The sequence below is a fragment of the Podarcis melisellensis genome (assembly GCF_964234715.1).
Source record: "Podarcis melisellensis genome assembly, chromosome: 1".
In the NCBI taxonomy this organism is placed as follows: domain Eukaryota; kingdom Metazoa; phylum Chordata; class Lepidosauria; order Squamata; family Lacertidae; genus Podarcis; species Podarcis melisellensis.
This window is the reverse complement of record NC_138528.1, coordinates 106,324,637-106,347,966: the sequence shown is the minus strand read 5'-3', so window position 1 is coordinate 106,347,966 and position 23,330 is coordinate 106,324,637. Positions and strand designations below refer to the sequence as shown.

Below are 23,330 nucleotides of genomic sequence, written 5' to 3'. Positions count from 1 at the left end.
ACTTTGATTTATTTTATTTATTGGGCTGATGGCCAACGCTGACATAGCTATAGGCGTCCTCTTCTAGCAGGGTGTGATTGAATGATGCTATGGATAAGGTATTCTGAAGTTGGGCTTAGTATCTGGGAAATAGTGGGTGGGTATACATGCTGAGTTTGCTAAGCTCACCCAGTCCCAAGAACACCCAAGGGCAAGTAGCATAAATAACATAGGAAGAACATGTTTCTTTTCCCCAGGAAAGTTCAAAAAATACAGTGGTACCTTCGGTTACATACGCTTCAGGTTACAGACACTTCAGGTTACAGACGCTTCAGGTTACAGACTCCGCGAACCCAGAAATAGTACTTCAGGTTAAGAACTTTGCTTCAGGATGAGAACAGAAATTGTGCTCCGGTGGTGCGGCGGCAGCGGGAGGCCCCATTACCTAAAATGGTGCTTCAGGTTAAGAACAGACCTCCGGAACGAATTAAGTTCTTAACCTGAGGTACCACTGTAATTTGTCTTTTATGACTGACATTGCCATTTGTGTGTCAAAGCTTCTCTCTCTGCCCATCTCCCCTCCATTTTGCTCTCTCTCGTTTCTTGGCATTTTAGTTTCTCGTCCCATGGGAAGGAATTGTCTTTAAAGTTTTAATTATTTAGAGCACATTGATTATGTGTGGGCACTTCAAAAACCGTGAAACATCCCCTAAGGCAAGTGCTGCTCAGGGGATATTCCCATCAGGTGGTGGCACTGTGGTCTAAACCACTGAGCCTCTTGGGCTTGCCAATCAGAAGGTCGGAGGTTCGAATTCCCGTGATGGGGTAAGCTTCCGTTGCTCTTTCCCAGTTCCTACCATCCTAGCAGTTCGAAAGCACACCAGTGCAAGTAGATAAATAGGTACCGGTGTGACAGGAAGGTAAACAGCATTTCCGTGCGCTCTGGCTCGCGGTGTTCCATTGCGTCAGAAGCGGTTTAGCCATGCTGGCCGCAAGACCCAGAATGCTGTCTGTGGACAAACGCCGGCTCCCTCAGCCTGAAAGTGAGATGAGCGCTGCAACCCCATAGTCGCCTTTGACTGCACTTAACCATCCAGGGGCCCTTTACCTTTTTTACCTTTTACCCATTAGCTGAAGGATGGAAGGAAGAAGTGATGCTTACAGATTTCCCCCTTCAGTCACTTGTGCCCTGCAAAAATAATAATAATAATTCTTACTGGCCTCCATGGTCCCCTTCTTGCTCTTTGCAGATGCTAAGCCCTCTGTCTCTCTGAGTCAATTGGTCCAGCTGTGAACTCATCCTCACCCACTAGTCCCCAGTTATTAGGATTTTTTGCCAGGAGGCAGCAGAGGTGGGTGACAGCCACCATTCCACCCTAGATGGGAGGCAGCTAAGCATTTCAGCATTGTGGGTGTGATCAAGAAGCAAGGGGTTATGTAACTGTGTGGGATGATCAGAGCCTGCTTCATGATGTGTCTTGAATACAGGGCATGAAGACACTGCACTCTGATGCTCCAAGTCTTTATTTAGCTGCTATACACCAGACTTCTGTCAGTAGCTCTGTGATTTATTTCCTTTGAGAAGGCACTCGATGAAGATCCATGCGGAATGTTGTCAGTGGGCTGGTCCCTTGTAGCTCCCGCTTGTCCATCCCATTCCTGTGCATGTTTACTCAGGAGTAAGTTCAGTAGGGCTTGCTTCCAAGTGACTGTGCATAGGATTGCAACGTTGCACGATAATCCTGTGAATGTTTACTTAGAAGTTAGCAGGTCCCACTGTGCACCATGAATCTTATTCCAAATAATGTTTATTTTTAGATACAGTGGTACCTCGGGTTACATATGCTTTAGGTTACATACGCTTCAGGTTACAGACTCTGCTAACCCAGAAATAGTGCTTCAGGTTAAGAACTTTGCTTCAGGATAAGAACAGAAATCGGGCTCCAGCGGCGCAGCAGCAGCAGGAGGCCCCATTAGCTAAAGTGGTGCTTCAGGTTAAGAACAGTTTCAGGTTAAGAACAGACCTCCAGAACGAATTAAGTACGAATTAAGGTACCACCGTACTACATTTTATGGCCACCCAGTTTTACCGCTTCACAGTGACTGGAAGAGGTATCTAGCCAGTCTATGTGAGTGTAGTTGAAGTCACCCATTACTACAACATTTCCTCTTTGGGGTGCTTCCTTGAATCCATTCTGCATTTCAAGGTCTTCCTGAGCATCTTGATCACGGGGACAATTTCACATCCCCAGTACTAAATTACCCTTCAGGCCTGGCAGGGCTTTTTTCCAGCCAGAACCCACCATTGTAAGAGAACAAGGGAGTTCTCTTATGGTGAGTTACAGCATCACTTTGTCTAGAGAAATAGCACTGGGGCCCAGTATCACCACCCAGCCTATTCAGAGGGTTGGAGACCATTCCAGAAATGTGAAAAGCAACACATTAGGAACAAGGAGGGAAGGACGATTAACATCAGGATTGACTGCCCCAGTAAACCGTGCCCCCTGAGGTTGTCGCCTCACCAGGCTTCCTAGGTTGGCCACGCCTGAATAAAGATATAATAATAATAAAAAAAATAATTTTATTATTTATAGCCCACCCATCTGGCTGGGTTGCCCCAGCCACTCTGGGCTGCTTCCAGCACATATAAAAGCATGATAAGACATAAAACATTAAAAACTTCCCGATACAGGGTTGCCTTCAAATGTCTTCTAAAAGTTGTATAGTTATTTATCCACAAGGAGGGTGTCACTGCCGAGAAGTCCCTCTGCCTGGTTCCCTGTAGCTTCACTTCTTGCAGTGAGGGAACTGCCAGAAGACCTTCTGAGGTGGATCTCAGTGTCAGGGCTGATTGATAGGGGTGGAGATGCTTCTTCAGGTATACAGGGTCGAGGCCACTTAGGGCTTTAAAGGTTAGCACCAACACTTTGAACGCTTGGAATTGTATCGACGTTGTGATCTTATGCCTCTGGAGATCCTGCCACCTGAGGAGGCCACCTCATCTGGCTTCATCATGTGTTGCCCTGGTACATAGATACAGCAGAAAGTTACTTCATTGAATTATTCTAGTGGTGTCCCATCCAAAGAAAACTAAATGCTCTAGAGCTGCTGTGGGAATGGCACCACTTGAGGAAATGAGGATTGCTTAATGCTACCTGCCTTGCAGACTCTTTTCCTTACTGCTGCTTTCCCTCCCACTGCTCTTGAGATTAGCAGCATAGCAGAACATCTGGTCACAAAGGACTACACCCCTAGGAATCAAACTCACAAGGAAAGCTACTGCATAAATGGAAAGAAACTGTGCAACCCATTTGCTTGCCCCTGTGCCTGGTAGAGAATTACTCAGACTTATGCTGGAGAATCCTTGGCTTATATTGCTTCCTCAGCTGCCAAAGCAAATACTCCCTTTGGCTTTCGTGCTTTACCACTTGGATTCTTAGAGAGCTAATACTTCATTTCAAGGTTACTAACTTCCATCCCGTTTCTTCCTAGTCTTACGGTGGCTACGTTGCCTCGCTGGCACTTGGGTCTGGCACTGGAGTGTTTCAGTGCGGGATGGCAGTGGCTCCTGTTTCCAGCTGGGAGTATTATGGTATGGAAACAACTTGTCAACATCACACCTTGAAAGCAGGGCATAGACAATGAATTGTTTTAGCAATGATGTCACTGTGAGGTGCTCTGCCGCTTGCGAAATTTACAAGAACCGCTGGCCTCAGCTAGGAACACATTCTTCAAAATACACACACACACACACACACACACACACACACACACACACCAAGCATGGTTCTCTTTGGCTAAGGTTGCCTTTTGGGGTTACACACACACACACACACACCAATCCCCAAGGCCGGTTTGCACAGTTCCTGGTTATTACAGCAGTGAATATTCGAGAAATATGAGAAACTGAGCTGGCAGTTAAGGAATGTCTTTCATTTGGAATAATATTGTTACAAAAACTGTGTGCCACCCTCACTCTCTGCTGAGCGATAGCAAGGGTCCATGCTTTCCTAAGACTGCAACCCAAACCCCACTTACCTGGGGGGAAGTAAGCCCCACCAAATTCAACAAGGCTAGCTTCTTCCGAGTAGACATGGTTAGGATTGCACTCTAAAAGGATGGAAAGTAGGGGAATTTGGGGGCAAGGAGGCTCTTTCCAAGTACAGCAGAGACCATCCTTCACTCACAGACAAGTGTGTAATTCTTGGGACCAGATTCAAAGGTCCCCCCCCCTCCAGCGGCATTTTACATGTGCAGCAATCCACACATAGGAAACCATTTCCACGTGTAGCAAGACTGAATTTATAAATAAAAGTTTCTTTGGCATAAAGAAACCAACTTGCAATTTATGCACTTTATGGAGGATTGTATTAAAATCACTCATCACAGCCTTCCTGAATTCTGAATACGAGACAAGGTTTAAGAAGCAGTTAGCTTAATAAATTTCCTTTCCCTTTGCAAAAAAATATTTGCACAGACTGAATTACATGGTTGTCTGTGGCCCTTTTACAAGGAAAAATAAGAGTTTGTTTTGGTGGATGTTCATAGCCTTAAGATACCGCCAGCCTAACATTTATGACTACGGCTCCACCAGTCCCCTCCCATGACTGGCCCCGACTACTGCTGATTCTTTCCCCATATTGCAAGGCAGCTATTCCCAGAAGTAAAGCAAAAACACTCCCTCTGCAAATTCCTTAGGGCCTGGTGCCGCCAAAGTTAAGCACTGTTAAGTTCTTGCGATGCTAAAGGGAGAGATAAGCACATCTGCTCAATTCCTTTCCCAGTGAGATCAGTGGGATTTTCAGAATGTAAACTTCAGCTGAATCATGCTTTTAATGTGGACCAGGACTGCACAACATGCAACTATGCTGGGAGTCATGTATTGTGCTTTGCCCAGCATTTTTGCAACCACAGACAGCTCATTATTGAGTCCTCAGAAGGCTACTGTACATGAATTGCAGGCCATTTTATACACTAGTAACAAAACTGTGAAAACTTTTAGGAAAGGTTGTACTGTATTTCTAAGGTTTGATGGCTCATAACAGTGTTTTTAAGAATAAAATTAATATCATTAGAAAGATACAGTCATACCTCATGTTACGTTTGCTTCAGGTTGCGCGTTTTCAGGTAGCGTCCCGTGGTGACCCAGAAGTACCAGAAAGGGTTACTTCTGGGTTTCGCCACTCGTGCATGTGCAGACATGCAAAATGACGTCACATGCATGCGCAGAAGCAGCGAATCACAACCCGTGCGGACGCGGGTTGCGTTCTGCTCATGTTGCAAACAGGCCTCCAGAATGGATCCGGTTTGCAACCAGAGGTACCACTGCACTTTCATACAGAATATAGTACAACAAACTATGTTGAATTATTTTTATTCTGAAGACAGCATATCCATATTTGGTAGTGATGGAATAAGGTGCATAAGAAGAAGAAATGGAGAAGGTTTGCTGCCTAAATGCAATGCAGCTGCCATCTAGTCTGGGACTGATTGACAGCAAAAGGCGTGCGGAGAATTTGTGTGCTTAATGGTACTCTAAATGGTGAGATGTTATGAAATACCCTTTATCTTTGGTTTTTTGGGGTGTATGCCTTCTTTTATTTTGCTATAACCTTTGATACTATAAAGGTGATTCAACAAACTTTGTTGCATTATATTCTGCATTGGATTGTCTTTCTAGTGATATTTGACTTTATGGTATTATTCCCAAAAAGACGGATGTTATGAGCCACCAAAGCTCAGAAATACAGATTTCCCAAAAGCTTTCCATGTTTTGGCCACTAATGTATGTCTGGTGACCTGTGTCCAGTGGTTCACGAGTTATAGCAGGGCAAACGTCAGGTTTTAACATTCTTTGTGGGGAATTAAGAGCAATGTCTTTGAACATCTGAATGCAAGGAGTAAACCTTGCTGACATTTGCTATTCAAGAAGAACATCAGATGAGCCTGCTGGATCTTGCCAGTTGCCCATCTAGTCCAGAAACCTGTTCTCACAGTGGCTGACCAGAGGCCTATGGGAAGCCTGCAAGCTGAACAACACTCTTCCCTTCTGTGGTTTCCAGCAGCTGGTATTCAGAGGTGCACAGCTTCCATCCATGGAGGAAGACCATCTTCTCTCTCTAATGGCTACTAGCCATTGACATTCTTGCATATGGACTTTGGTGTGTGCATCCTGTCATCAACATGTCATTATATCTTGCAGCATCCATCTACACGGAGCGCTTTATGGGCCTCCCAACCAAAGAAGACAATCTGGAGCACTACAGAGTAAGAATAATGAAACATTTCCCTCTCTTTCTTCTTCTCCTTTTACCAGTTAACCTCAACTTCCTTCCCTGTCTTTCTTTCCTTGGCTTATTGGTATGTGTGCCACTTCTACCATCCATTGCTTCCATGATACTTGAGTGTAGATTCGGAGAAGTTGGTAGCAGAAGAGAAAGGAGGGAAAGGGGTTGAAAATTGTTTGATGAGAATGGTTTGTTACTTTGTGCACTGTTGTCTACTCAAGGTCAGAGTTTGGACCTACTGATTAGAAGTAGGCCTCTTAGCTTCTTAATTCCCCCCCCCCCTCTCTCTCTCTTCACTGGACTCAGCTACATTAGTAAAGGAAAAGCATTTTAAATGTGTTATAACATTGTGATACCAGGTGCCACTGTAAAGTTCCATCTTTCACTAATGTGATTTCCCATTATGAGGTTGACAACACGTTTTCCTGATTTTTTTTTTTTAATGTGTCTAGATCCAACCACTTTCTTTAAATTCCTTTTCTATTCCTTTTTCTTCTTCTTTACCTTCAAAATGTAACACACCAAAATGCAATCTCTGGGAAATTAAAAAGGCAAAAGAGAAAAGAGAAAAAAGCAGCATGTCTAGCAGCACATCACAATTGCTACATCAGGTAGAAGAATCATTAAGTGAGCCACCAAGACCCTCAGCAATGTTCAAGCTTTCCATGGGGAAGAAAGCTCAGAAGTCACCAGCCTAGTAGGGAATCTGTGGGGCCAAGCCGTTCTTACTGCTGATGGTCGCCACATCATAAAAGGGTTTTATGTTTGGCAACCACTGAGTTGTTCATTTCTGTCTCTCCCCACCCTCCACTTTGCAGAATTCGACAGTGATGGCAAAAGCAGAGAACTTCCGCGATGTGGAGTACCTTCTCATCCATGGAACAGCAGATGGTGAGGTTTATGAAAAGCTAGTACAGTTACCGAGAAATCACTTTGGTTAGGAAACGCTAAGCTTTCTTCTGTGCCCACGATTAGGGTCAGTACTCGCAATACATTTTATGTTTTTCTTTCCAGCACATCAAACAAAGCTGACTCATTGTTGATCATGATTCTATGTCTGCTGGAGAGTTTAATAACTCATGGCATGTCTAATGCAGCACAATTGTGTGCTTTCTGGTATTTTACCAGGTGTGTTTGGGGTTTTTTTTTAACCAGTCGTTTTCATTTTGTGTCTCCCCCCTCCCCCATTTTCTTGTTTCAGATAATGTACATTTTCAGAACTCAGCACAGATCACCAAGGCCTTAGTCAATGCACAAGTGGATTTCCAGGCAATGGTAGATATTATCAAACAATTTAATTATAACGTTGCACTCTTTGATTCCAAGATTAGGTTTATCAGGGACTGTATGTACCGGTAGCTCAGCAGGAGAGCACATGCTTTGCAGGAACTTCCAAGCTGAATTTCCAGTTAAAGGATCTCGAGCATTTATTTATTTTTAATGTATTGAAAACATTAAATGGGCAGAACTCTAAAATCCTTCTAATTGTTTTTCACATTAAAATGTTGTTTTAAAAAAACAAAACAACCAGAGAGAGAGAGAGATTGAACTGCGTCTCCTGAAGCACCATGAAATACCTGAAAGTCACCTTTCCCTGATCTCTGATAGATATGAATGGTTCTGCTTACTCTGTACATGCTCAGAGGTGCACTACTCAATATTACTTTTGTGCTCCAAGAATAAAGATATGTGACTGAAAACAGGTTATATAGCTAATGCTTAGTTAGCTGTAAAAGCTGGGAGACAGTTGGATCCCTGATGGATCTTTGGAACTGCAGCCCTGGCCATTTCCTTACATGCAAGTTTAAGCAAATGGGAAGAGGAAAATCACAGATATTTATTGTGTCCTCTGGGGAGGAGGGCTAGGTTTACTTCTTTGGTTCCTGAAACAGCAGACCTTCCCTGTGCCTCATCACAGGTTGAGACTGCCTTTGAAACTCTTTTCAAAAGTGTGATTTGCCGTGTAGCATTTGGGGGCAGCAGGGAGGGGAGGGTTGCTGTTCGCAGAACTAGTTTCGCAGAACTGGTGCTTTAGATCTTGGTACTGTAATTAATTATGGAGTTACAATACGTGTTTCTCTTCCTCTTCAGTGGTATGCTGACCAGGACCATGGGATTCCAGGCCTTTCTCTTAAGCACCTCTACACCCACATGACCCATTTCCTCAAGCAGTGTTTTTCCCTGGCTTAAGGAGAGTCCCTCCTCTCTGTGGGCCTGCACAGCAAGGAGAACGACGCGTGCTTTGCTAGAAAGCAACACGAGCTGCGCAGATTAAGCATATTCTGGAACCGGGATAAGAAAGCAAGAATTAAAGAAGGCTTGGCATGGACAGTCTCTTGTGAACACATGAGCATTAGCAAATAAAATTACAGTTTGCGTCCAGGTACACATATTTGTTAGGAAACAAACGAACAATAAAATAAAAATAAAAACAAGTGTTTTGAAGGCTGCACATTTTGCTTCTTTTCCTCTTTCAGTCCTCGGGGTCAGATACATGTATCCATCGTGGAGTAGGGGACAGGGTGCCAACTTGAATAAAATATTGGGGCACGTAAGCTTGCATAATCGATCACATGATGCAGTGCATGCACACTATTTGAATGGCAATGCCCATCAACTTTGGGGGGCAGCCCCCTCAAATATTTTATTGGAGGGGCTGATGCCCCCTCGGTCCCTATGGTAAGGGAGTATTTCTGAAAGGGACATAGCTCTGTGATAGAGCATGCTCAGTCTCTAGGAGCTCTAGGTAAAATATGGTCTGCCTCAATTGGACCAATGGATTTACTCCGTTTAAGGCAGCCTGCTTTGTTCCTACAGGAAAAGGTAGCCTCGACTGTGTTCACACTTCTGTTTCCTGTGCACTCACTGCCTTCCCGGTGCTGGGTTTTTTAATATATGCGCACATGACGTTATCCAAAATGCATATGCATCCTGTCCTTCGTTGTGAAATACTACTGTTGGGTGCGCTGTTTCTCAAACCAGCTTGACACCAATTGTTGGGAGTCCTTAAGCCATTCCTAATTCATCTCCAGCCAATGAGATGAACACCATAAAAACATCCCCGCCATTCAATGCCCTCCGGCGTATGCACAAATGGAAACGAATCTGCTGCTAATTAATCTGTGTTAGTGCAAATAGCTCTGGGGGAAGTGCTGTGAAATGCACTGGCAGGAACACATTACTGCCCTCTAGGGCAGTAATGCGAACACCTTATGATGCCAGGGGGAGGGACTGTCAAATCCAAAGCCTTACTGGGCTCACTTATGGCAGATGATGGTGTTGTTTGTGATTCAAGGGCCCGCCACCTACTTGAGGATAAGAAAGACACATGGACACGGTATATTAGGTTAATGGGCTAAAAAAGGCCACAACTTTATTGATTACAGCATGTGAGAGGTATTGGCTTAGGCATTGGATTAACCACAGCGAGTGACTCCACCACCTCAGGGAGGGGTGAGTCTATCAGGGGTTAATGGATGGGAAGCGTTTGAGCAGTGAAACCCCGCCCCCAAGGCTCCACCTGGTTGGTTGGCTACACAGGGGCGTGGCGCGGCAGCTGGGACGGCTGGGCAGGGGCCAAAACACCCCCTGCCAACACAGAAAACAGCTCCCACTCGCAACTCCTCCCCTCTGCAAGGAGGAGAGGCTTTCTCTGGTCCTCTCCTTTTCATGTGGGGAGGACACTGTGTCCCACCCCCCAGCTTTCCCCTCTCCACAGTCCCAAATCAGCTCCAACCAGCTCCATAGCTGATGTCTTCCCTTCCTGTTTTCTGAGGATGTGTCTGGGGAGTTTGAGGCCTTTGGATCCCCTGATCTAGCCTCAGCACACACACTGTTTGCTGTTGCCCACTCACCCCCCAGCTCAAGTCTCTGCACCTGCGAAAGAAGGCGGACCTTCTCTGAGGTCAGATGGAGATCTGTTCTCTTGCTGTCATGACACTCTGTTGGAGGCCATAGGATTGTTCTCCAGTGAAATTAAAGGAAGCCCAGGTAGCACAAATGAATCATTGCCATGAGAAATAGCAATCAAGTGATGGATTGTTCAAGGGCAAAGGTGGGCCATGACTCAGTTGCAGAGCATCAATCCCCAGCATCTCCAGGTTGGGCTGGGAGAGAACCCTGCCTGAAACCCTGGAGAGCTATCAGTGTAGACCAGTGGTGGCCAGACTTGGCCCTCCAGCTGTTTTGGGACTACAACTCCCATCATCCCTAGCTAACAGGACCAGTAGTCAGGGATGATGGGAACTGTAGTCCCAAAACTGCTGGAGGGCCGAGTTTGGCCACCACTGGTGTAGACAGTATAGAGCTAGTCTGACTCAGTACAAGGGACCTTCCTCTGTTCCTAATATGGTAGCTATCCAGATGTTGTTGGATTCCAGCTGCCATCATCCATGATCTTTGGCCAAGCTGGGTGGGGTTGATGGGACCCGGAATCCAACAGCATCTGCAGGGCTCCATGTTGGCTGCCTCCGGTCTACTGAGCTAAAACTGCAGAGGTAGGGAGTTGACTTGCTGTGCAGCTATCTTGTTTTGTTTCAGCCCATCTGATTCTCCTGCCATGAGAAGACTTTTCAGACAGCAGACACATCTTTATGCAAATGCCTCTGCCAAGCTGTTTTTGACGATTAAATTAAACTCTGATAGGAACTCTTTTAGAAAATATTAAATTCAGCAAAAGGGTTTTTTGGAAGTGCTGCCAATTAAGAGCGTTAATGAGCTTTTTGTTGGTAATGTAATTAGAATTCAGCTGCTCCAATTGTTAAAAGGGGGGGGGGGAATTATAGCTCAGAGAAAGTTAACATTAAAAAAAGCAAATACAACACAGAAGAGCACTAATTTAAAGAGTGATTATATAGGATCAGCAAGGAGCCTGGCAGCAATGTCTCTTCCATTCCATAACTGTGCAAACAGGGGAGGAGCTGGCAGTAACAGAGCCCAAACCTCTGATCCCTTGAACTGATACAGCTTTTCTAGCCACTATTATGGTGGCAAAACCTTCCTAAGGTTTCTTTTAATCCGATCTTCACCTCCCTTGAAATTCCTTGCATGTTTGGTCTAGGCGGGAACCTCTGAATGAAATGTGAGATTTCACATGTGACGAAATCCAACAGCAGTTCCAGTTTGGTGCAATAATATACACACTTACAGAGCAGTCCTAACCACGTCTGTGTAGAAATAAATCCTATTGAATTAAGTGGGGCTTTCTCCCAGATAAATGAGGGTTTAGGCTGCAGTCTCAGTAGGGAACTAAAGCTAGGCAGCCCGTGAGCCCTACTTTAGAGGACAATCCTATATTGCAGGAGCGGGAAAACCTCTGGTAGAGGTCCACGTTTGGCCCGTGAGGCTGTTGTCACAAAACCATGGCCACCTGCCACACATCAGAAGTCAGATGTGACACTACCCGGACACTGAGGCCCAGTGCCGAGGGCCTTCTGGGGGTTCCCTCACTGCAAGAAGCCAAGCTACAGAGAACCAGGCAGAGGGCCTTCTCAGTAGTGGCACCTGCCCTGTGGAATGCCCTCCCACCAGATGTCAAAGATAACAACTACTACAGTGGTACCTCGGGTTACATACGCTTCAGGTTACAGACTCCGCTAACCCAGAAATAGTGCTTCAGGTTAAGAACTTTGCTTCAGGATGAGAACAGAAATCGTGCTCCGGCGGCGTGGCAGCAGCAGCAGGAGACCCCATTGGCTAAAGTGGTGCTTCAGGTTAAGAACAGTTTCAGGTTAAGTACGGACCTCCGGAACAAATTAAGTACTTAACCTGAGATACCACTGTACCAGGCGTTTAGATGACATCTGAAGGCAGCCCTGTTTAAGGAAGCTTTTAATGTTTGATGGATTACTGTATTTTAATATTTTGTTGGAAGCTGCCCAGAGTGGCATGTTGTTGTTGTTGTTGTTGTTGTTAGCTGATGGGAAGTAAATGGAAGCTCATTGGGTTAGGGACTGGGGAACTGAGTTGCGCAGCCGGTCCCCTGCAGAAAGCAACATTGCCAGCTATATGGTTGGGGTTTCCCAAGTGCTGACACAGGGCTGGCAAAGTCCAACGTGCTATGTTTCCCAAGTGCCTGGTAACTAGCCGACTGCCGGACACCTCAGAAATGCTGCACAAGGGACTTGGACATGTGGGCAGGACAATCACCTGATGTCATTATGTCAGCTGAATGACAGGTGGGTTGTCTCTCCCACCTGTCCAAGTTGGGCCAGGAAGACTCTTCTTCCCTGCTCTATTTGAAATAAGTCCAGTTTTGCACGGTTGTCTGGCTTTAAGAGATAAACAAACCACCATTCATATCTTTCTTTAAAATAAACCAAGCATTTCCAGTTTCCCTTCTTCTCCTTCCCTGGTTCCATTAATTTTCCCACCTATCCCGCATATTCTTGTATATCCATTTAACTCCCTTATTCTTTTATTATTCCTTTGTTATGTGTTATGCCATTGAATTCACCTCAATCCTACTAACATTTTCACAGGTTTACAGTTGTTTTCCAAATACTCCACAAAAAATGTCTATTCCTCTTTATATACGTGATCTTCTTCTTCTCTTGTTTTCTTGTTAGACTCACTAAATCTGCATATTCTGTCATTTTTAATTGCCAATCCTTCTTATTTGGGACCTTGCTCACTCGCCATTTCTGGGCTAACAAAATCCTAGCAGCTGTAGGGGAAAAAATAGATTTTTCTGAGATCTAGGTTCTTCCGTCTGTACCATTCCCAAAATGTGGTTTTGAATAATGTAACATTGAAAAATATAAATATAAATAGCAGGCTAAGCAGACATTAGTCTGCTTGTAATCTTCCCAACCATGGCAGGTTGTATTTCTCTTTTAAAAAATTATGGCAATTATTTCCAAATGTGCATTTATACATAAAAAGCATATGAAATTTCAACACAAATCTATGTCTTCTTTTGGAGGGGATGTGTAAGCAAATGCCCACATAAAATAAGAAGTGATTCATAGATGGAATGAAATAAATAAATGAAATAATCCTAAGCATGCACAGATTTCTTCATTGGTGGGCCCTGCAAGAAACTTACCAAGAGGACGTTAGTGCACTGTGTACCTTTGGGGTCTTCCTTATAGAGATTTAACATTTAACTTAGGCAGATTTGGATCAAGTCTTTTGAGCGGGGGGAGGGGGGCTGTGCATGCTGAGCAAATCAAATTCAAAGGCTGTGAGCAGCAGGGGGGGGGAGCTCCAAGCAACTGAGTAAATGAGGCACTGCAGTTTTAATAGGTCTCCCAGATTTAACCCATAATAACTGCAATATATTGGTACTGTTGCTTTAAGACCAAATCAGAGAGGCCCTCTAGCAAAAGAGATTTGTGTCTCCGGTTAGAAGAAGGAGTGAGGTCAGATTTGTAATGATTTACACAGGCTGCCAAGACCAAATTCCTTTAGACTTTTCTCCCCCTCCTCTAGGGCAGGAAAAATTCATATGAAACAATTGAGACATCTAGGAGTTTAGCGACCTGTAATGTGCAGATGCACCCACAGCCTGCCCTCCAACAAAAAGCAGCAGCAAAGGAACACTTGCGACCAGAGGTGAAGGAGAAATTCGATTCAGTTCACATTTAAAGCCAAATCAATCAAATCCATATTTTTTGAAACAATATGCAAACCGAAACGCTGCTGGCCTTTGAAGTTCGCACTCATCTGAATTTTGCAATGCAGGTCTTGTAAACCAACCAATGTTTACAAAAATGCATTATATTATTGGCTGATTTGTTTAATTTGTATACCGCCATACTTCTGTAGAGCTCACAATGGTTCACTACATAAAACATCAGAGGAAAGTGTGTATAAAAATGAGGTACAGCGGTACCTCAGGTTACAAACTTAATTCGTTCCAGAGGTCTGTTCTTAACCCGAAACCATTCTTAACCTGAGGCGTGATATCGCTAATGGGGCCTCCTGCTGCGCTATTTCCGTTCTCATCCTGGGGCAAAGTTCTCAACCCAAGGTACTACTTCTGGGTTAGCGGAGTCTGTAACCCGAAGCGTTTGTAACCCGAGGTACCACTGTATTAGTGAAAATACATACTAAAATCCACCATGTTAGGGGAAATTGCTTGCACAAACGTGTACCTTAGTGAAAACCACATAGTGAAATGTATTTATCAGGTGGGGGGGGAATGCACTAAAATGCTGGTAAATTTTCATGAGGATTTTTTAAAATAGCAATTCAAAAAAATCACAAAATGCTACAAAATGTGCTAAATTTCAGATGGGGGGGGGGGGGAAGGAACAGAGAAGCCGGAAGTGAACAGATCCTTCCATCGCTATCTGCAGCTCTGGGTTGTTTAACTGAAACGTTTGAGCAAGAAAGTCCATGGAGCAAGGAGCTTCTTCATGGAAACGAGTAGAATTTTTTAAGGGGAGGAGACTGAAAGGCAATGCAATGGCACCATGTTTTGTTCCATCCTGAAACGTTTTCTTTCTTTCCGATTGCTTGCTTGAGGAACACTGATCTCATGATAAACGCCAGTCTGGAGCACCCTGTACCAAAGTACAGTCTAAAGGGGCAATAACGGAAGAAGCTTCCTGATGTAAGATTGGAGCTAATCCTCCATTTCAGGCGTCTGTAGTACAGCTTCTGAGTTGCATGGTTTTTCCCTTCTGTAGTGGAGGTGAAACCATGAACTCAGCCTTTCAGCATCTCCCAACACAACGCTGTGTGCAGCAAGATGGTGCCCAGGTTCATGAAACTGCTCCAGGTTTTTAGGGTTGCAATCTTATACACTCGTTGAACACAGTAAGACTCGCGTCTGACTACTGAGCCTTGGTCTGCCAGGATGATTGACTGTGGAAAAGCATCCTCAGCCAGCCAAGATGTTAGTGACTTCATGTTTTGTCATCAAAAGAATCAAATCACATCTATATCCCATTTTATCTTCCTTTTTTTCAGCGTGCCTAACAAGTTTGCAATCAGAGGGTGCAGATGTTTAGTACATTTTGCCTAAGTGCTCTAATCACTTGCAGTTAAATGAGATTATTCCTGTTTTGCCCCTGCTTATTATTTTCCATTAAAATTTCATTTTCTGAAACTACAGTCAGAAGTACTCTCAGGGCGCAAAGTCCTTTGCTTGCGTAAATTGAAAGTAGCCAACTTCAAGTTCTGACTATGGTGGATTAAAAAAGAAATAGTGTTGCTTGCAGTTAAGCTGCAATCTTATCCATTGGGGGTGGTGCTACAAAACAATTTTTAATGGCCTGCAAAGACACCGCCCCACACACAGATTTGGGATGCAGAGGCAAAGAGTGAGGAAATTTAAAGCAGCCACAGGGAGGGAACAGAGCTAAATGTCCCCTCCCTGGTCATCTGATTGATCATGTGATAAACAAATAGAAGGTGTTGACCCCTTCTGTGACAGGCAGCAGAGCCAGACCATAGTCGGGTGATGCAGTGCCTCAGAATTCCACCAGAGGGCTGCAGCCTCTCTCTGATTCGCTACCAAGCCAGCTAGTCAGAGAGGGGTGGAGCAGCCCTTTGCGAGGGAGAATAAAAGGAGAGGTTTCTGAGAGAACATTCAGATAGCGAAATGGTTTAGTCTGAGAGTTAGTTTGGGGAGGGAGTGTTAGTGAGTCAGTTCTGGTCTCTCCGTGACATCCACTCTGAGGAAAATATCTACAGCTAGCCAAAAATATTATCATGACCTTCTAAGTCTAGAACATGTGAATTCTCTAATGTCATCCGTTCCTTCAACCAACAAAGACAAGATGCTTCATAGTATAGTCTCATATCTGGAGTCTCTTAGCTTAGATAGGAAGACAGAAATTAACTGGGCAGCTGAGTTTGAGCCAAGAAAAGTAGATGCTGTGAGAATGCAGTCTACTTGGGTCTCATTCCAGTCAGGAGAGGAAAGCTCTTCTAGAAAGAGAAGACTCCCAAACCAGTTATGAGGGTTGTGGTGATCCCCTGGATCTGTTGTACTATTTGGAGTACCTCAGGAGTGTGGTTGTCAAATGGTTGGGTAACTGACAGAAAATACCACCTTGGTTAAGAACTGGAGTATTAAGTTGTAACACTTAAGCAACAACTGATTTAAGGAACTGAAGTGAAATGGCTGAAAATTAGCTGAGCATTTACCATCTAGTTTATAAACTTATAGCATCTACTTGAAGTCAATAACTGAACATAAGTAACTGAAGTTTAAAAGAAGCTGTAACATCTATTAGTCTTAGCATAATTTTAAAAATTTTAAAAAAATTGTCCAGTAGCACCTTAGCACTTTGGTACTTGGAGACTCAGGCAGAAGTTGAACAAATAAGTAAGATATATTTAACAGAACAAAGTGGATAAAACAAAGGAGGTATTAGGAGGTCATGTTCTTTCAGGAAACAGATCTGAAGAAGTATACACGAAACATATGGCCAGAACAAACTTAGTTGGTCTCTAAGGTGCTACTGGACAATTTTTTAATTTTTTAAATTTATTTATGCTAAGACTAATAGATGTTGCAACTTCTTTTAAACTTTAATTGCTTATGTTCAGTTATTTATTTCAACTGCGTCAGACCAACACGGCTACCTACCTGAATCTTAGCACAAATATTAAACAAGTTAACTGTTTCCTTTTATTATGTGCAAATAGCTTTAGATACCTATTAGGTCTATAAAATTACCATATAGCATATATTCAACACAAAAAACAGCGACAATTTGTTGTTGACAAAGGACAGCTGGACATATAAAGCCCCATTACCTTCAAACCTAAATCTGGCCCTGGCTGTGTGTGCCTCTATGTTATATTTTAATAACATTAAAAACCTGAAGGCGAAAGAGTGGGTAATAAATAAATAATCCACAAATACCAAAATGTAGCTTGGGAAATAGGCCAGTAAAATAATTCAGATGAGAATCCTGGGTGCTAGATGTTCAATCCTAAGGTAGGGAAGCTAAGGGGTTGTGGCTTTGCTGAAGCCCAGAAAGTTTTTATAGCTGAATGTGCACATTTGAAGCACATTTCCCCCTTCATAGAAAACTGGGCACTCTAGTTTGTTAAACATTGCTTGGAATTGAAACTCTGTGAGGGGTAAACTACAGTGCTTTGAATGTGTATTAAAGGTGCAATGTGTAGCAGCCAAAACCCTCACTTCTACACAACTGTGCCTAGGTATGAGCAAGTCTTTTTCTCCTTTGAGTCAGGTCATTTTCCTGGATTAAATTTGTGCTGGGTTAAACTTCCACCAGAAATCTGAAGAAGAGATCTCTCGCTCAGAAAAACTTTATGCGCTCATCTTTAAGGTGCCATGGGACTCCTTGTGGTTTGTGCCAGATACGTCCTAGTACAAGCAGAAATTGGGCGTAGGTATTCCAATCAACTGAAACAATCCTTCTGAGTTTTGGTTGCAATCCATTTACGAAAAGGCCAGACAGCCACATGAAAGACATTGCACAATGTGCGCCACCTGCTGCCTATCTGTGGATCTGCATCGGGGAGGATGGACTTTCTTATTCTGTTTCTATACGTGCTGGAAGCCTCCCAGAGCGGCTGGGGAAACCCAGCCAGATGGGTGGGATATAAAGAATAAAATTATTATTATTTACAACCAGGAGGAAGGAAAACTCTGCAAAGGAAGACACATGCACACCTTCCTGCTTGAAAATACTAGACATAGCCGCCCTGTTTTGAAGTGGATCTTATGTGTGCCTCCATTTCCGTTTGGAGGTATCTGGCTATGGAATGCTGCATAAGAATTCTTAGGAACTTGTCAGAAATCCGAGCTGGCCTTCCCATTACACAGAGTGAGGCTGCCTCCCAGGGTGATGGACGCTGGCAGATGCGGACAAACAGCAGTTCTCCTTCTCGCCTGTTGCAATCCCCTGATGCCAGCAACCTTTATAGTGGCCAAGTTTAAGCTTTCCGTTTAGATTAGGGTTTCCCAAACATGGCAGGAAGAAATTGGATAGAGAAGTTTTTCCACCTTTACATGGGTCGCTAGCTGGTTTTGGACTACAATTCCCATCATCCCTGACCTCTGTCTCTGCTAGCTAGGGATGATGGGAGCTGTAGTCCAGAAACCCTGGCTTAGATCAAAGGCAAGTAAGAGGCAACATGCTATACACTCTTAGAATGATGCTTGGCAAGGAGAAAGTGGATAGAGAACTTTTTCCTCCCTCTTTTGTAACGCTGGAACTTGTGGACATCCAATGAAGATGGACATAGGAAGACTCAGGGCAGATTTTTAAAAGTACCTCTTCACAGAGCATAGTCAAACTATGGGATTTGTTCCCCTCCCCGCAAGGAGGCAGAGATGGCCACCAACTTAAAGGTAAAGGTAAAGGGACCCCTGACCATTAGGTCCAGTCGTGGCCGACTCTGGGGTGGTGGCGCTCATCTCGCTTTATTGGCCGAGGGAGCTGGCGTACAGCTTCCGGGTCATGTGGCCAGCAAGACTAAGCCACTTCTGGCAAACCAGAGCAGTGCACAGAAACGCCGTTTCCCTTCCCACCGGAGCAGTACCTATTTATCTACTTGCACTTTGACGTGCTTTCGAACTGCTAGGTTGGCAGGAGCAGGGACTGAGCAACAGGAGCTCACCCCGTCGCGGGGATTCGAACTGCCGACCTTCTGATCAGCAAGTCCTAGGCTCTGTGGTTTAACCCACAGCGCCACTCGTGTCCACCAACTTGGATGGCTTTGAAAGAGAGTTAGGGACATTCGTGTAGGTGGGGGCTATCAATGGCTACTAGCCATAATGGCTGTGATCTACCTCCATGATTGGATGCAGAAATGCTTCTAGATACTAGTTGCTGGAAACAACAGGAGAGGAGAGGGCTCTTGTGCTCATGCTTCTGCTTCCATTGTAAGAACAGGATGCTGAACTGAATGGGTCACTGGCCTTGTAGCGCAGGGTCTTCTTATGTTCTTCATGGTGATGCTTGTTCCTTCCTCATGCTGGCTGGCCTGCTCAGCTTCTCCCAATGGCTCAGAGAACCTGATCAAAAGATAAGGAAGCAGCTAGACCACGTCACTGGAGTGTGTGCATTGCTCTTCATCACTGCCCACCATAACAGCAAAAAGGTTTTCAGAATCCTAGATGCCCATGTGATTTTTCTATAGGCCCCAGCAATCCGGTGCCTTGGATTTTTCCAGGCCGTGAGGCAAAGTCGGGCGCACTTCTAGCTCCAAGCAAGCAGCTGTCTGCCCTTTCTTCTCTTTGTTGCAAAACAGAAATCCATAAAACCTCAGCGCCCGTCCATGCAAGTTACAGAAATAGATCAGCTTTTGTACACTATCAAGGTCCACACACACACCCCTGGGGATTTTGCAAGAAAATGGTTCCAGCTGCAGATCAAGAATATCCCCACTGGTGGTGGGAGGGGTTGGGAGGGGGGAATAGGAAGGGAATCTTTTGAGAAATGTCTTAAAATGCTGCAAAGATAGGGCAGCACAACACATCAGCATGACAAGTGGCATCAAACCCCTTTGGGCGCACACAGATTGAAACAATGGCAGTCCCCAGCGCAGTTTGAGCGAAATGCTGGTCTTCAGGGGAAATGGCTTGTAGAAACCAGTCACTACTGAAACACTATTCAGCTAGCCAAGTGTGTCAACAAAGAAACAAACATGTTGATCAAGAGCACTTGGTTTGAATGGCCCTGGGGACTATAAATGATATTTCTTTTTACATTAGAGAGATGTTGTGTGTTCTTTGTAAACACTTGATGTACATAGGAAACTGCCTTCTGCCAAGCCAGACCACTGGGTCCACCAAGCTCAGTAATGCATGCTTTGGCCGGCAGTGACTTTCCAGGGTTTGGGGCAGGATACTTTTGCAGCCCTACCTGGGGACTGAACCTGGGGTCTTCTTCATGATCAGATGCCCTAGCTCTGGAATATGGCCACGCCCCAAAGTGTACACCCTGGGGAAAGAGGCATAGAATGCTTTGAAATAAATAAGCCATTCTGATGGCAAACCACAAAGCAGATCTTAGGAGACTTTATGTTTCGCCCCACATCTGATTAGACTCGCTCTTCCATTCCAGCTCCTTTGTACGTGCTGCTCCACCAATGTTTCATGGACTGTGTAGAGTACGTTAATGGCCAGATATGTCCAATAGAGCTGATAGAGCTAGTTGTACATTAAAAAAAAAACATTTCCAATAGTCTGCTAAGGTACAATAGCCTCAGCTTCCTTTTCCCCATTGACTTAGGTAGAACCTCCACATCTGCCTTTGCCATTAGCTGTGCAGTCTCCCAATGTGTGGACAGCTTGCAGAATTGACCCAAGGGACAGATATGGAAATTAAACAGAGGACATTGCAAAGATACATGATGAGCAGGAAGAGCAAGTCACTTGTGCTTCCTGTCTCCTTACCCCATTACTAAGCTGCTGGTGTTGATTTTGACATATTTGCTATCAGGAGCAAATGGGCACTGAAGCATACAGGTGTTGGGGGGGAGAGAGAATCAGGCAATGTGTGGGTAAGCAACGTTATCTCTGTAAAAAGTCCAGATCAAACGTCATCCCGTGTACGGCCATTTACCGTCTTGATGCATGGATGCGCACAACATCCTTTACAGAAGCAATTTGAGCTCTGTGGACTGCTGTGGTCAATACTACAGCTGTACACACACACACACACACACACACACACACACACACGGGAATACTTGCCTGGATCTGGCCCAGATCAATTCAGGGTCAGAGCTAATGTTTAATTAGGGGTTTTAGGGTGATTCGGATTTCTTGAGGGTTCAGTCCTGCTCAGTGTGGGCACACATGGGTTCCTCTGATGGGATCAAGTGTGCAGCCAAAATACAGAGCTATTGGAAAGTCCTTTTAGAAACTTAGCCCTGTGCTGCTCTTTGAAGAGCCAGATGACTTCTCCTTCTTCCCAACCATCATCCTGCCCCTTGAGAGACCCAGAGTGCTCTGGGTGGGCCAATCTGACTCAATATGGGGCTGTCTCAATCTGACTTGGTGGAAGCCCAGTGTCACCTAAACTGGCTCAATTCACTTTGGGATTCAGATGAATCTGGCACACAGCCCTGTAAGTGCAGGTGCTGGCCAATCATATGCAGACCCACTTAGAAGACAAGTCCGACTGCATACCCACCAACATTCCTCAGTTGAAAATAGGGACATTTCTCTCTCGCACCCCAACCAACCCTCCTCGACCCCCCTTTTTTGTCCTCCCCCCACCTGCAGTGTATTTCCTATCAGAAAAAGGGTGAGGGCCACCACAACCACAGCACTCACACCCTCCACCGTCCTGAGAAAAACCCTTAAACCAAATTTTATTTTATTTTCTTCTTTGGTAAGATAAGATAAACTTTTATTCGCATTAGCCAATGGCCATAGCAAAAGTAAAACATTACAGTATACGCAGAAAAGGAAGTTTGATATAAGAGCAAAATTTAAGTTAGTGGCCCTTATTCAGATTGTCCCTGCTATGAACCTAGCAACCTTTGCTGTTATCTGCTTATTTTGATCTGATAAAGGAAAGAACATTGTGGCAGTGGTTGAGCGCCCTGGGATGATTAGTATGAGTGGGGTGATGATCTCATTCCTCAGGTCTTTGTAGAGAGTGTAAGACAGGAGGACGTGTACCACTGTTTCGGTAGATTTACAAACAGAAAAACACACACTAAATTTTAGAAAGGGGGCAAGAATAGGCATGGGTGCACAAAGCATTTTAAACAAACAAACAAACAAACAAACAAACAAGACTCCTTGTGCTCCGCTCCCCCTTTCTTTCCACCCAGGGGAAGAAGAGAAGAAGAGTTTAGATTTGATATCCCGCTTTATCACTACCCGAAGGAGTCTCAAAGTGGCTAACATTCTCCTTTCCCTTCCTCCCCCATAACAAACACTCTGTGAGGTGAGTGGGACTGAGAGACTTCAGAGAAGTGTGACTGGCCCAAGGTCACCCAGCAGCTGCATGTGGAGGAGCGGGGAAGCAAACCCAGTTCACCAGATTACGAGTCTACCATTCTTAACCACTACACCACACTGGCTCTCTGGGGAGCCGTGCCCTCGGCCTGCCCCTCAGAGCAGAGGCCTCTCCTCCTGCTCGCCCACTCTCCAGCAGCCGCTGTGAGCTGCCCAATGGAGGAGGTTGGCAGCAGCGGCCATGGAGAGGCAATGGGATGCTCCCTCACAGCCACAGCTGCCACTTGGGGCAATCGCCGGCACATCCTCCTTTCTAATCTCAGCGGTGGCAGCACTGGCAGGAAAAATAGGGACATTCCAGGATCAAATCAGAAGCCGGGATGACTTTCGTAATTCCTGGGCTGTCCCTGGATAATCGGGACACTTGGAGGGGATACTGCTGTGCTAAATAGAGCGCACTCCCATGTTACAGTGCATGGTTTTGCAACCTTGCAGTAACAGGATCCTCAAGCATGGACTGTCAAGTAAGGGGACACACCCCAACCTAAAATGCATTGTAAAAAAAGTAAAGGGGTAAAGGACCCCTGGACAGTTAAGTCCAGTCAAAGGTGACTATGGGGTTGTAGCACTCATCTCACTTTCAGGCTGAGGGAGCCGGTGTTTGTCCACAGACAGCTTTCCAGGTCATGTGGCCAGCTTGACTAAACCACTTCTGGCGCAACAGAACACCTTGATGGAAACCAGAGTACACAGAAACGCCATCTACCTTCCTGCCACAGTGGTACCTATTTATCTACTTGCACTGGCATGCTTTCAAACTGCTAGGTTGGCAGGAGCAGGGGCAGAGCAACAGGAGCTCACCCCTTCGTGGGGATTTGAACCGCCGATCTTCTGATCAGCAAGCCCAAGAGGCACAGTGGTTTAGACCATAGCACCACCCGCCATTGTACCAGCAGTACCACCAATAAATCACACACAGGTGGACAAATAAGGCCATAGCTCAGTGGTAGAGGATCTGCCCTGTATGGAGAAAGTCCCAGGTTCTACTTTTTTAAAAAAAAGTTTTCAGTTTTACAATTGCATCATTTTTGCAGAAGGTCTCAGGTTGAATCCCTAGCATCTCCAGGTTGGGCTGGGAATATCCCCTTCCTGAAACCCTTGGAATCATCTTCCAGTAGGTGAACATGATACTGAGCTAGATGAATCAATGGTCT

The 23,330-nt window shown here is 44.9% G+C and overlaps 1 protein-coding gene across 5 annotated transcripts in view; it reads left to right on the top strand.

The window, feature by feature from the left end:
• The window catches only part of FAP (fibroblast activation protein alpha), a 55,978-nt gene extending 47,277 nt beyond the window's left edge, over positions 1-8,701 (top strand). For all 5 annotated transcript variants that reach the window (XM_081928861.1, XM_081928863.1, XM_081928862.1 and 2 more), the window contains 5 exons: positions 3,472-3,571; positions 6,182-6,246; positions 7,085-7,157; positions 7,468-7,541; positions 8,358-8,701. In XM_081928861.1, the coding sequence (XP_081784987.1) occupies positions 3,472-3,571; positions 6,182-6,246; positions 7,085-7,157; positions 7,468-7,541; positions 8,358-8,456 (411 nt within the window). In that variant the 3' untranslated portion in view covers positions 8,457-8,701. The remainder of the gene's footprint in view (positions 1-3,471; positions 3,572-6,181; positions 6,247-7,084; positions 7,158-7,467; positions 7,542-8,357) is intronic.
• The last annotated feature ends 14,629 nt before the right edge of the window (positions 8,702-23,330 follow it).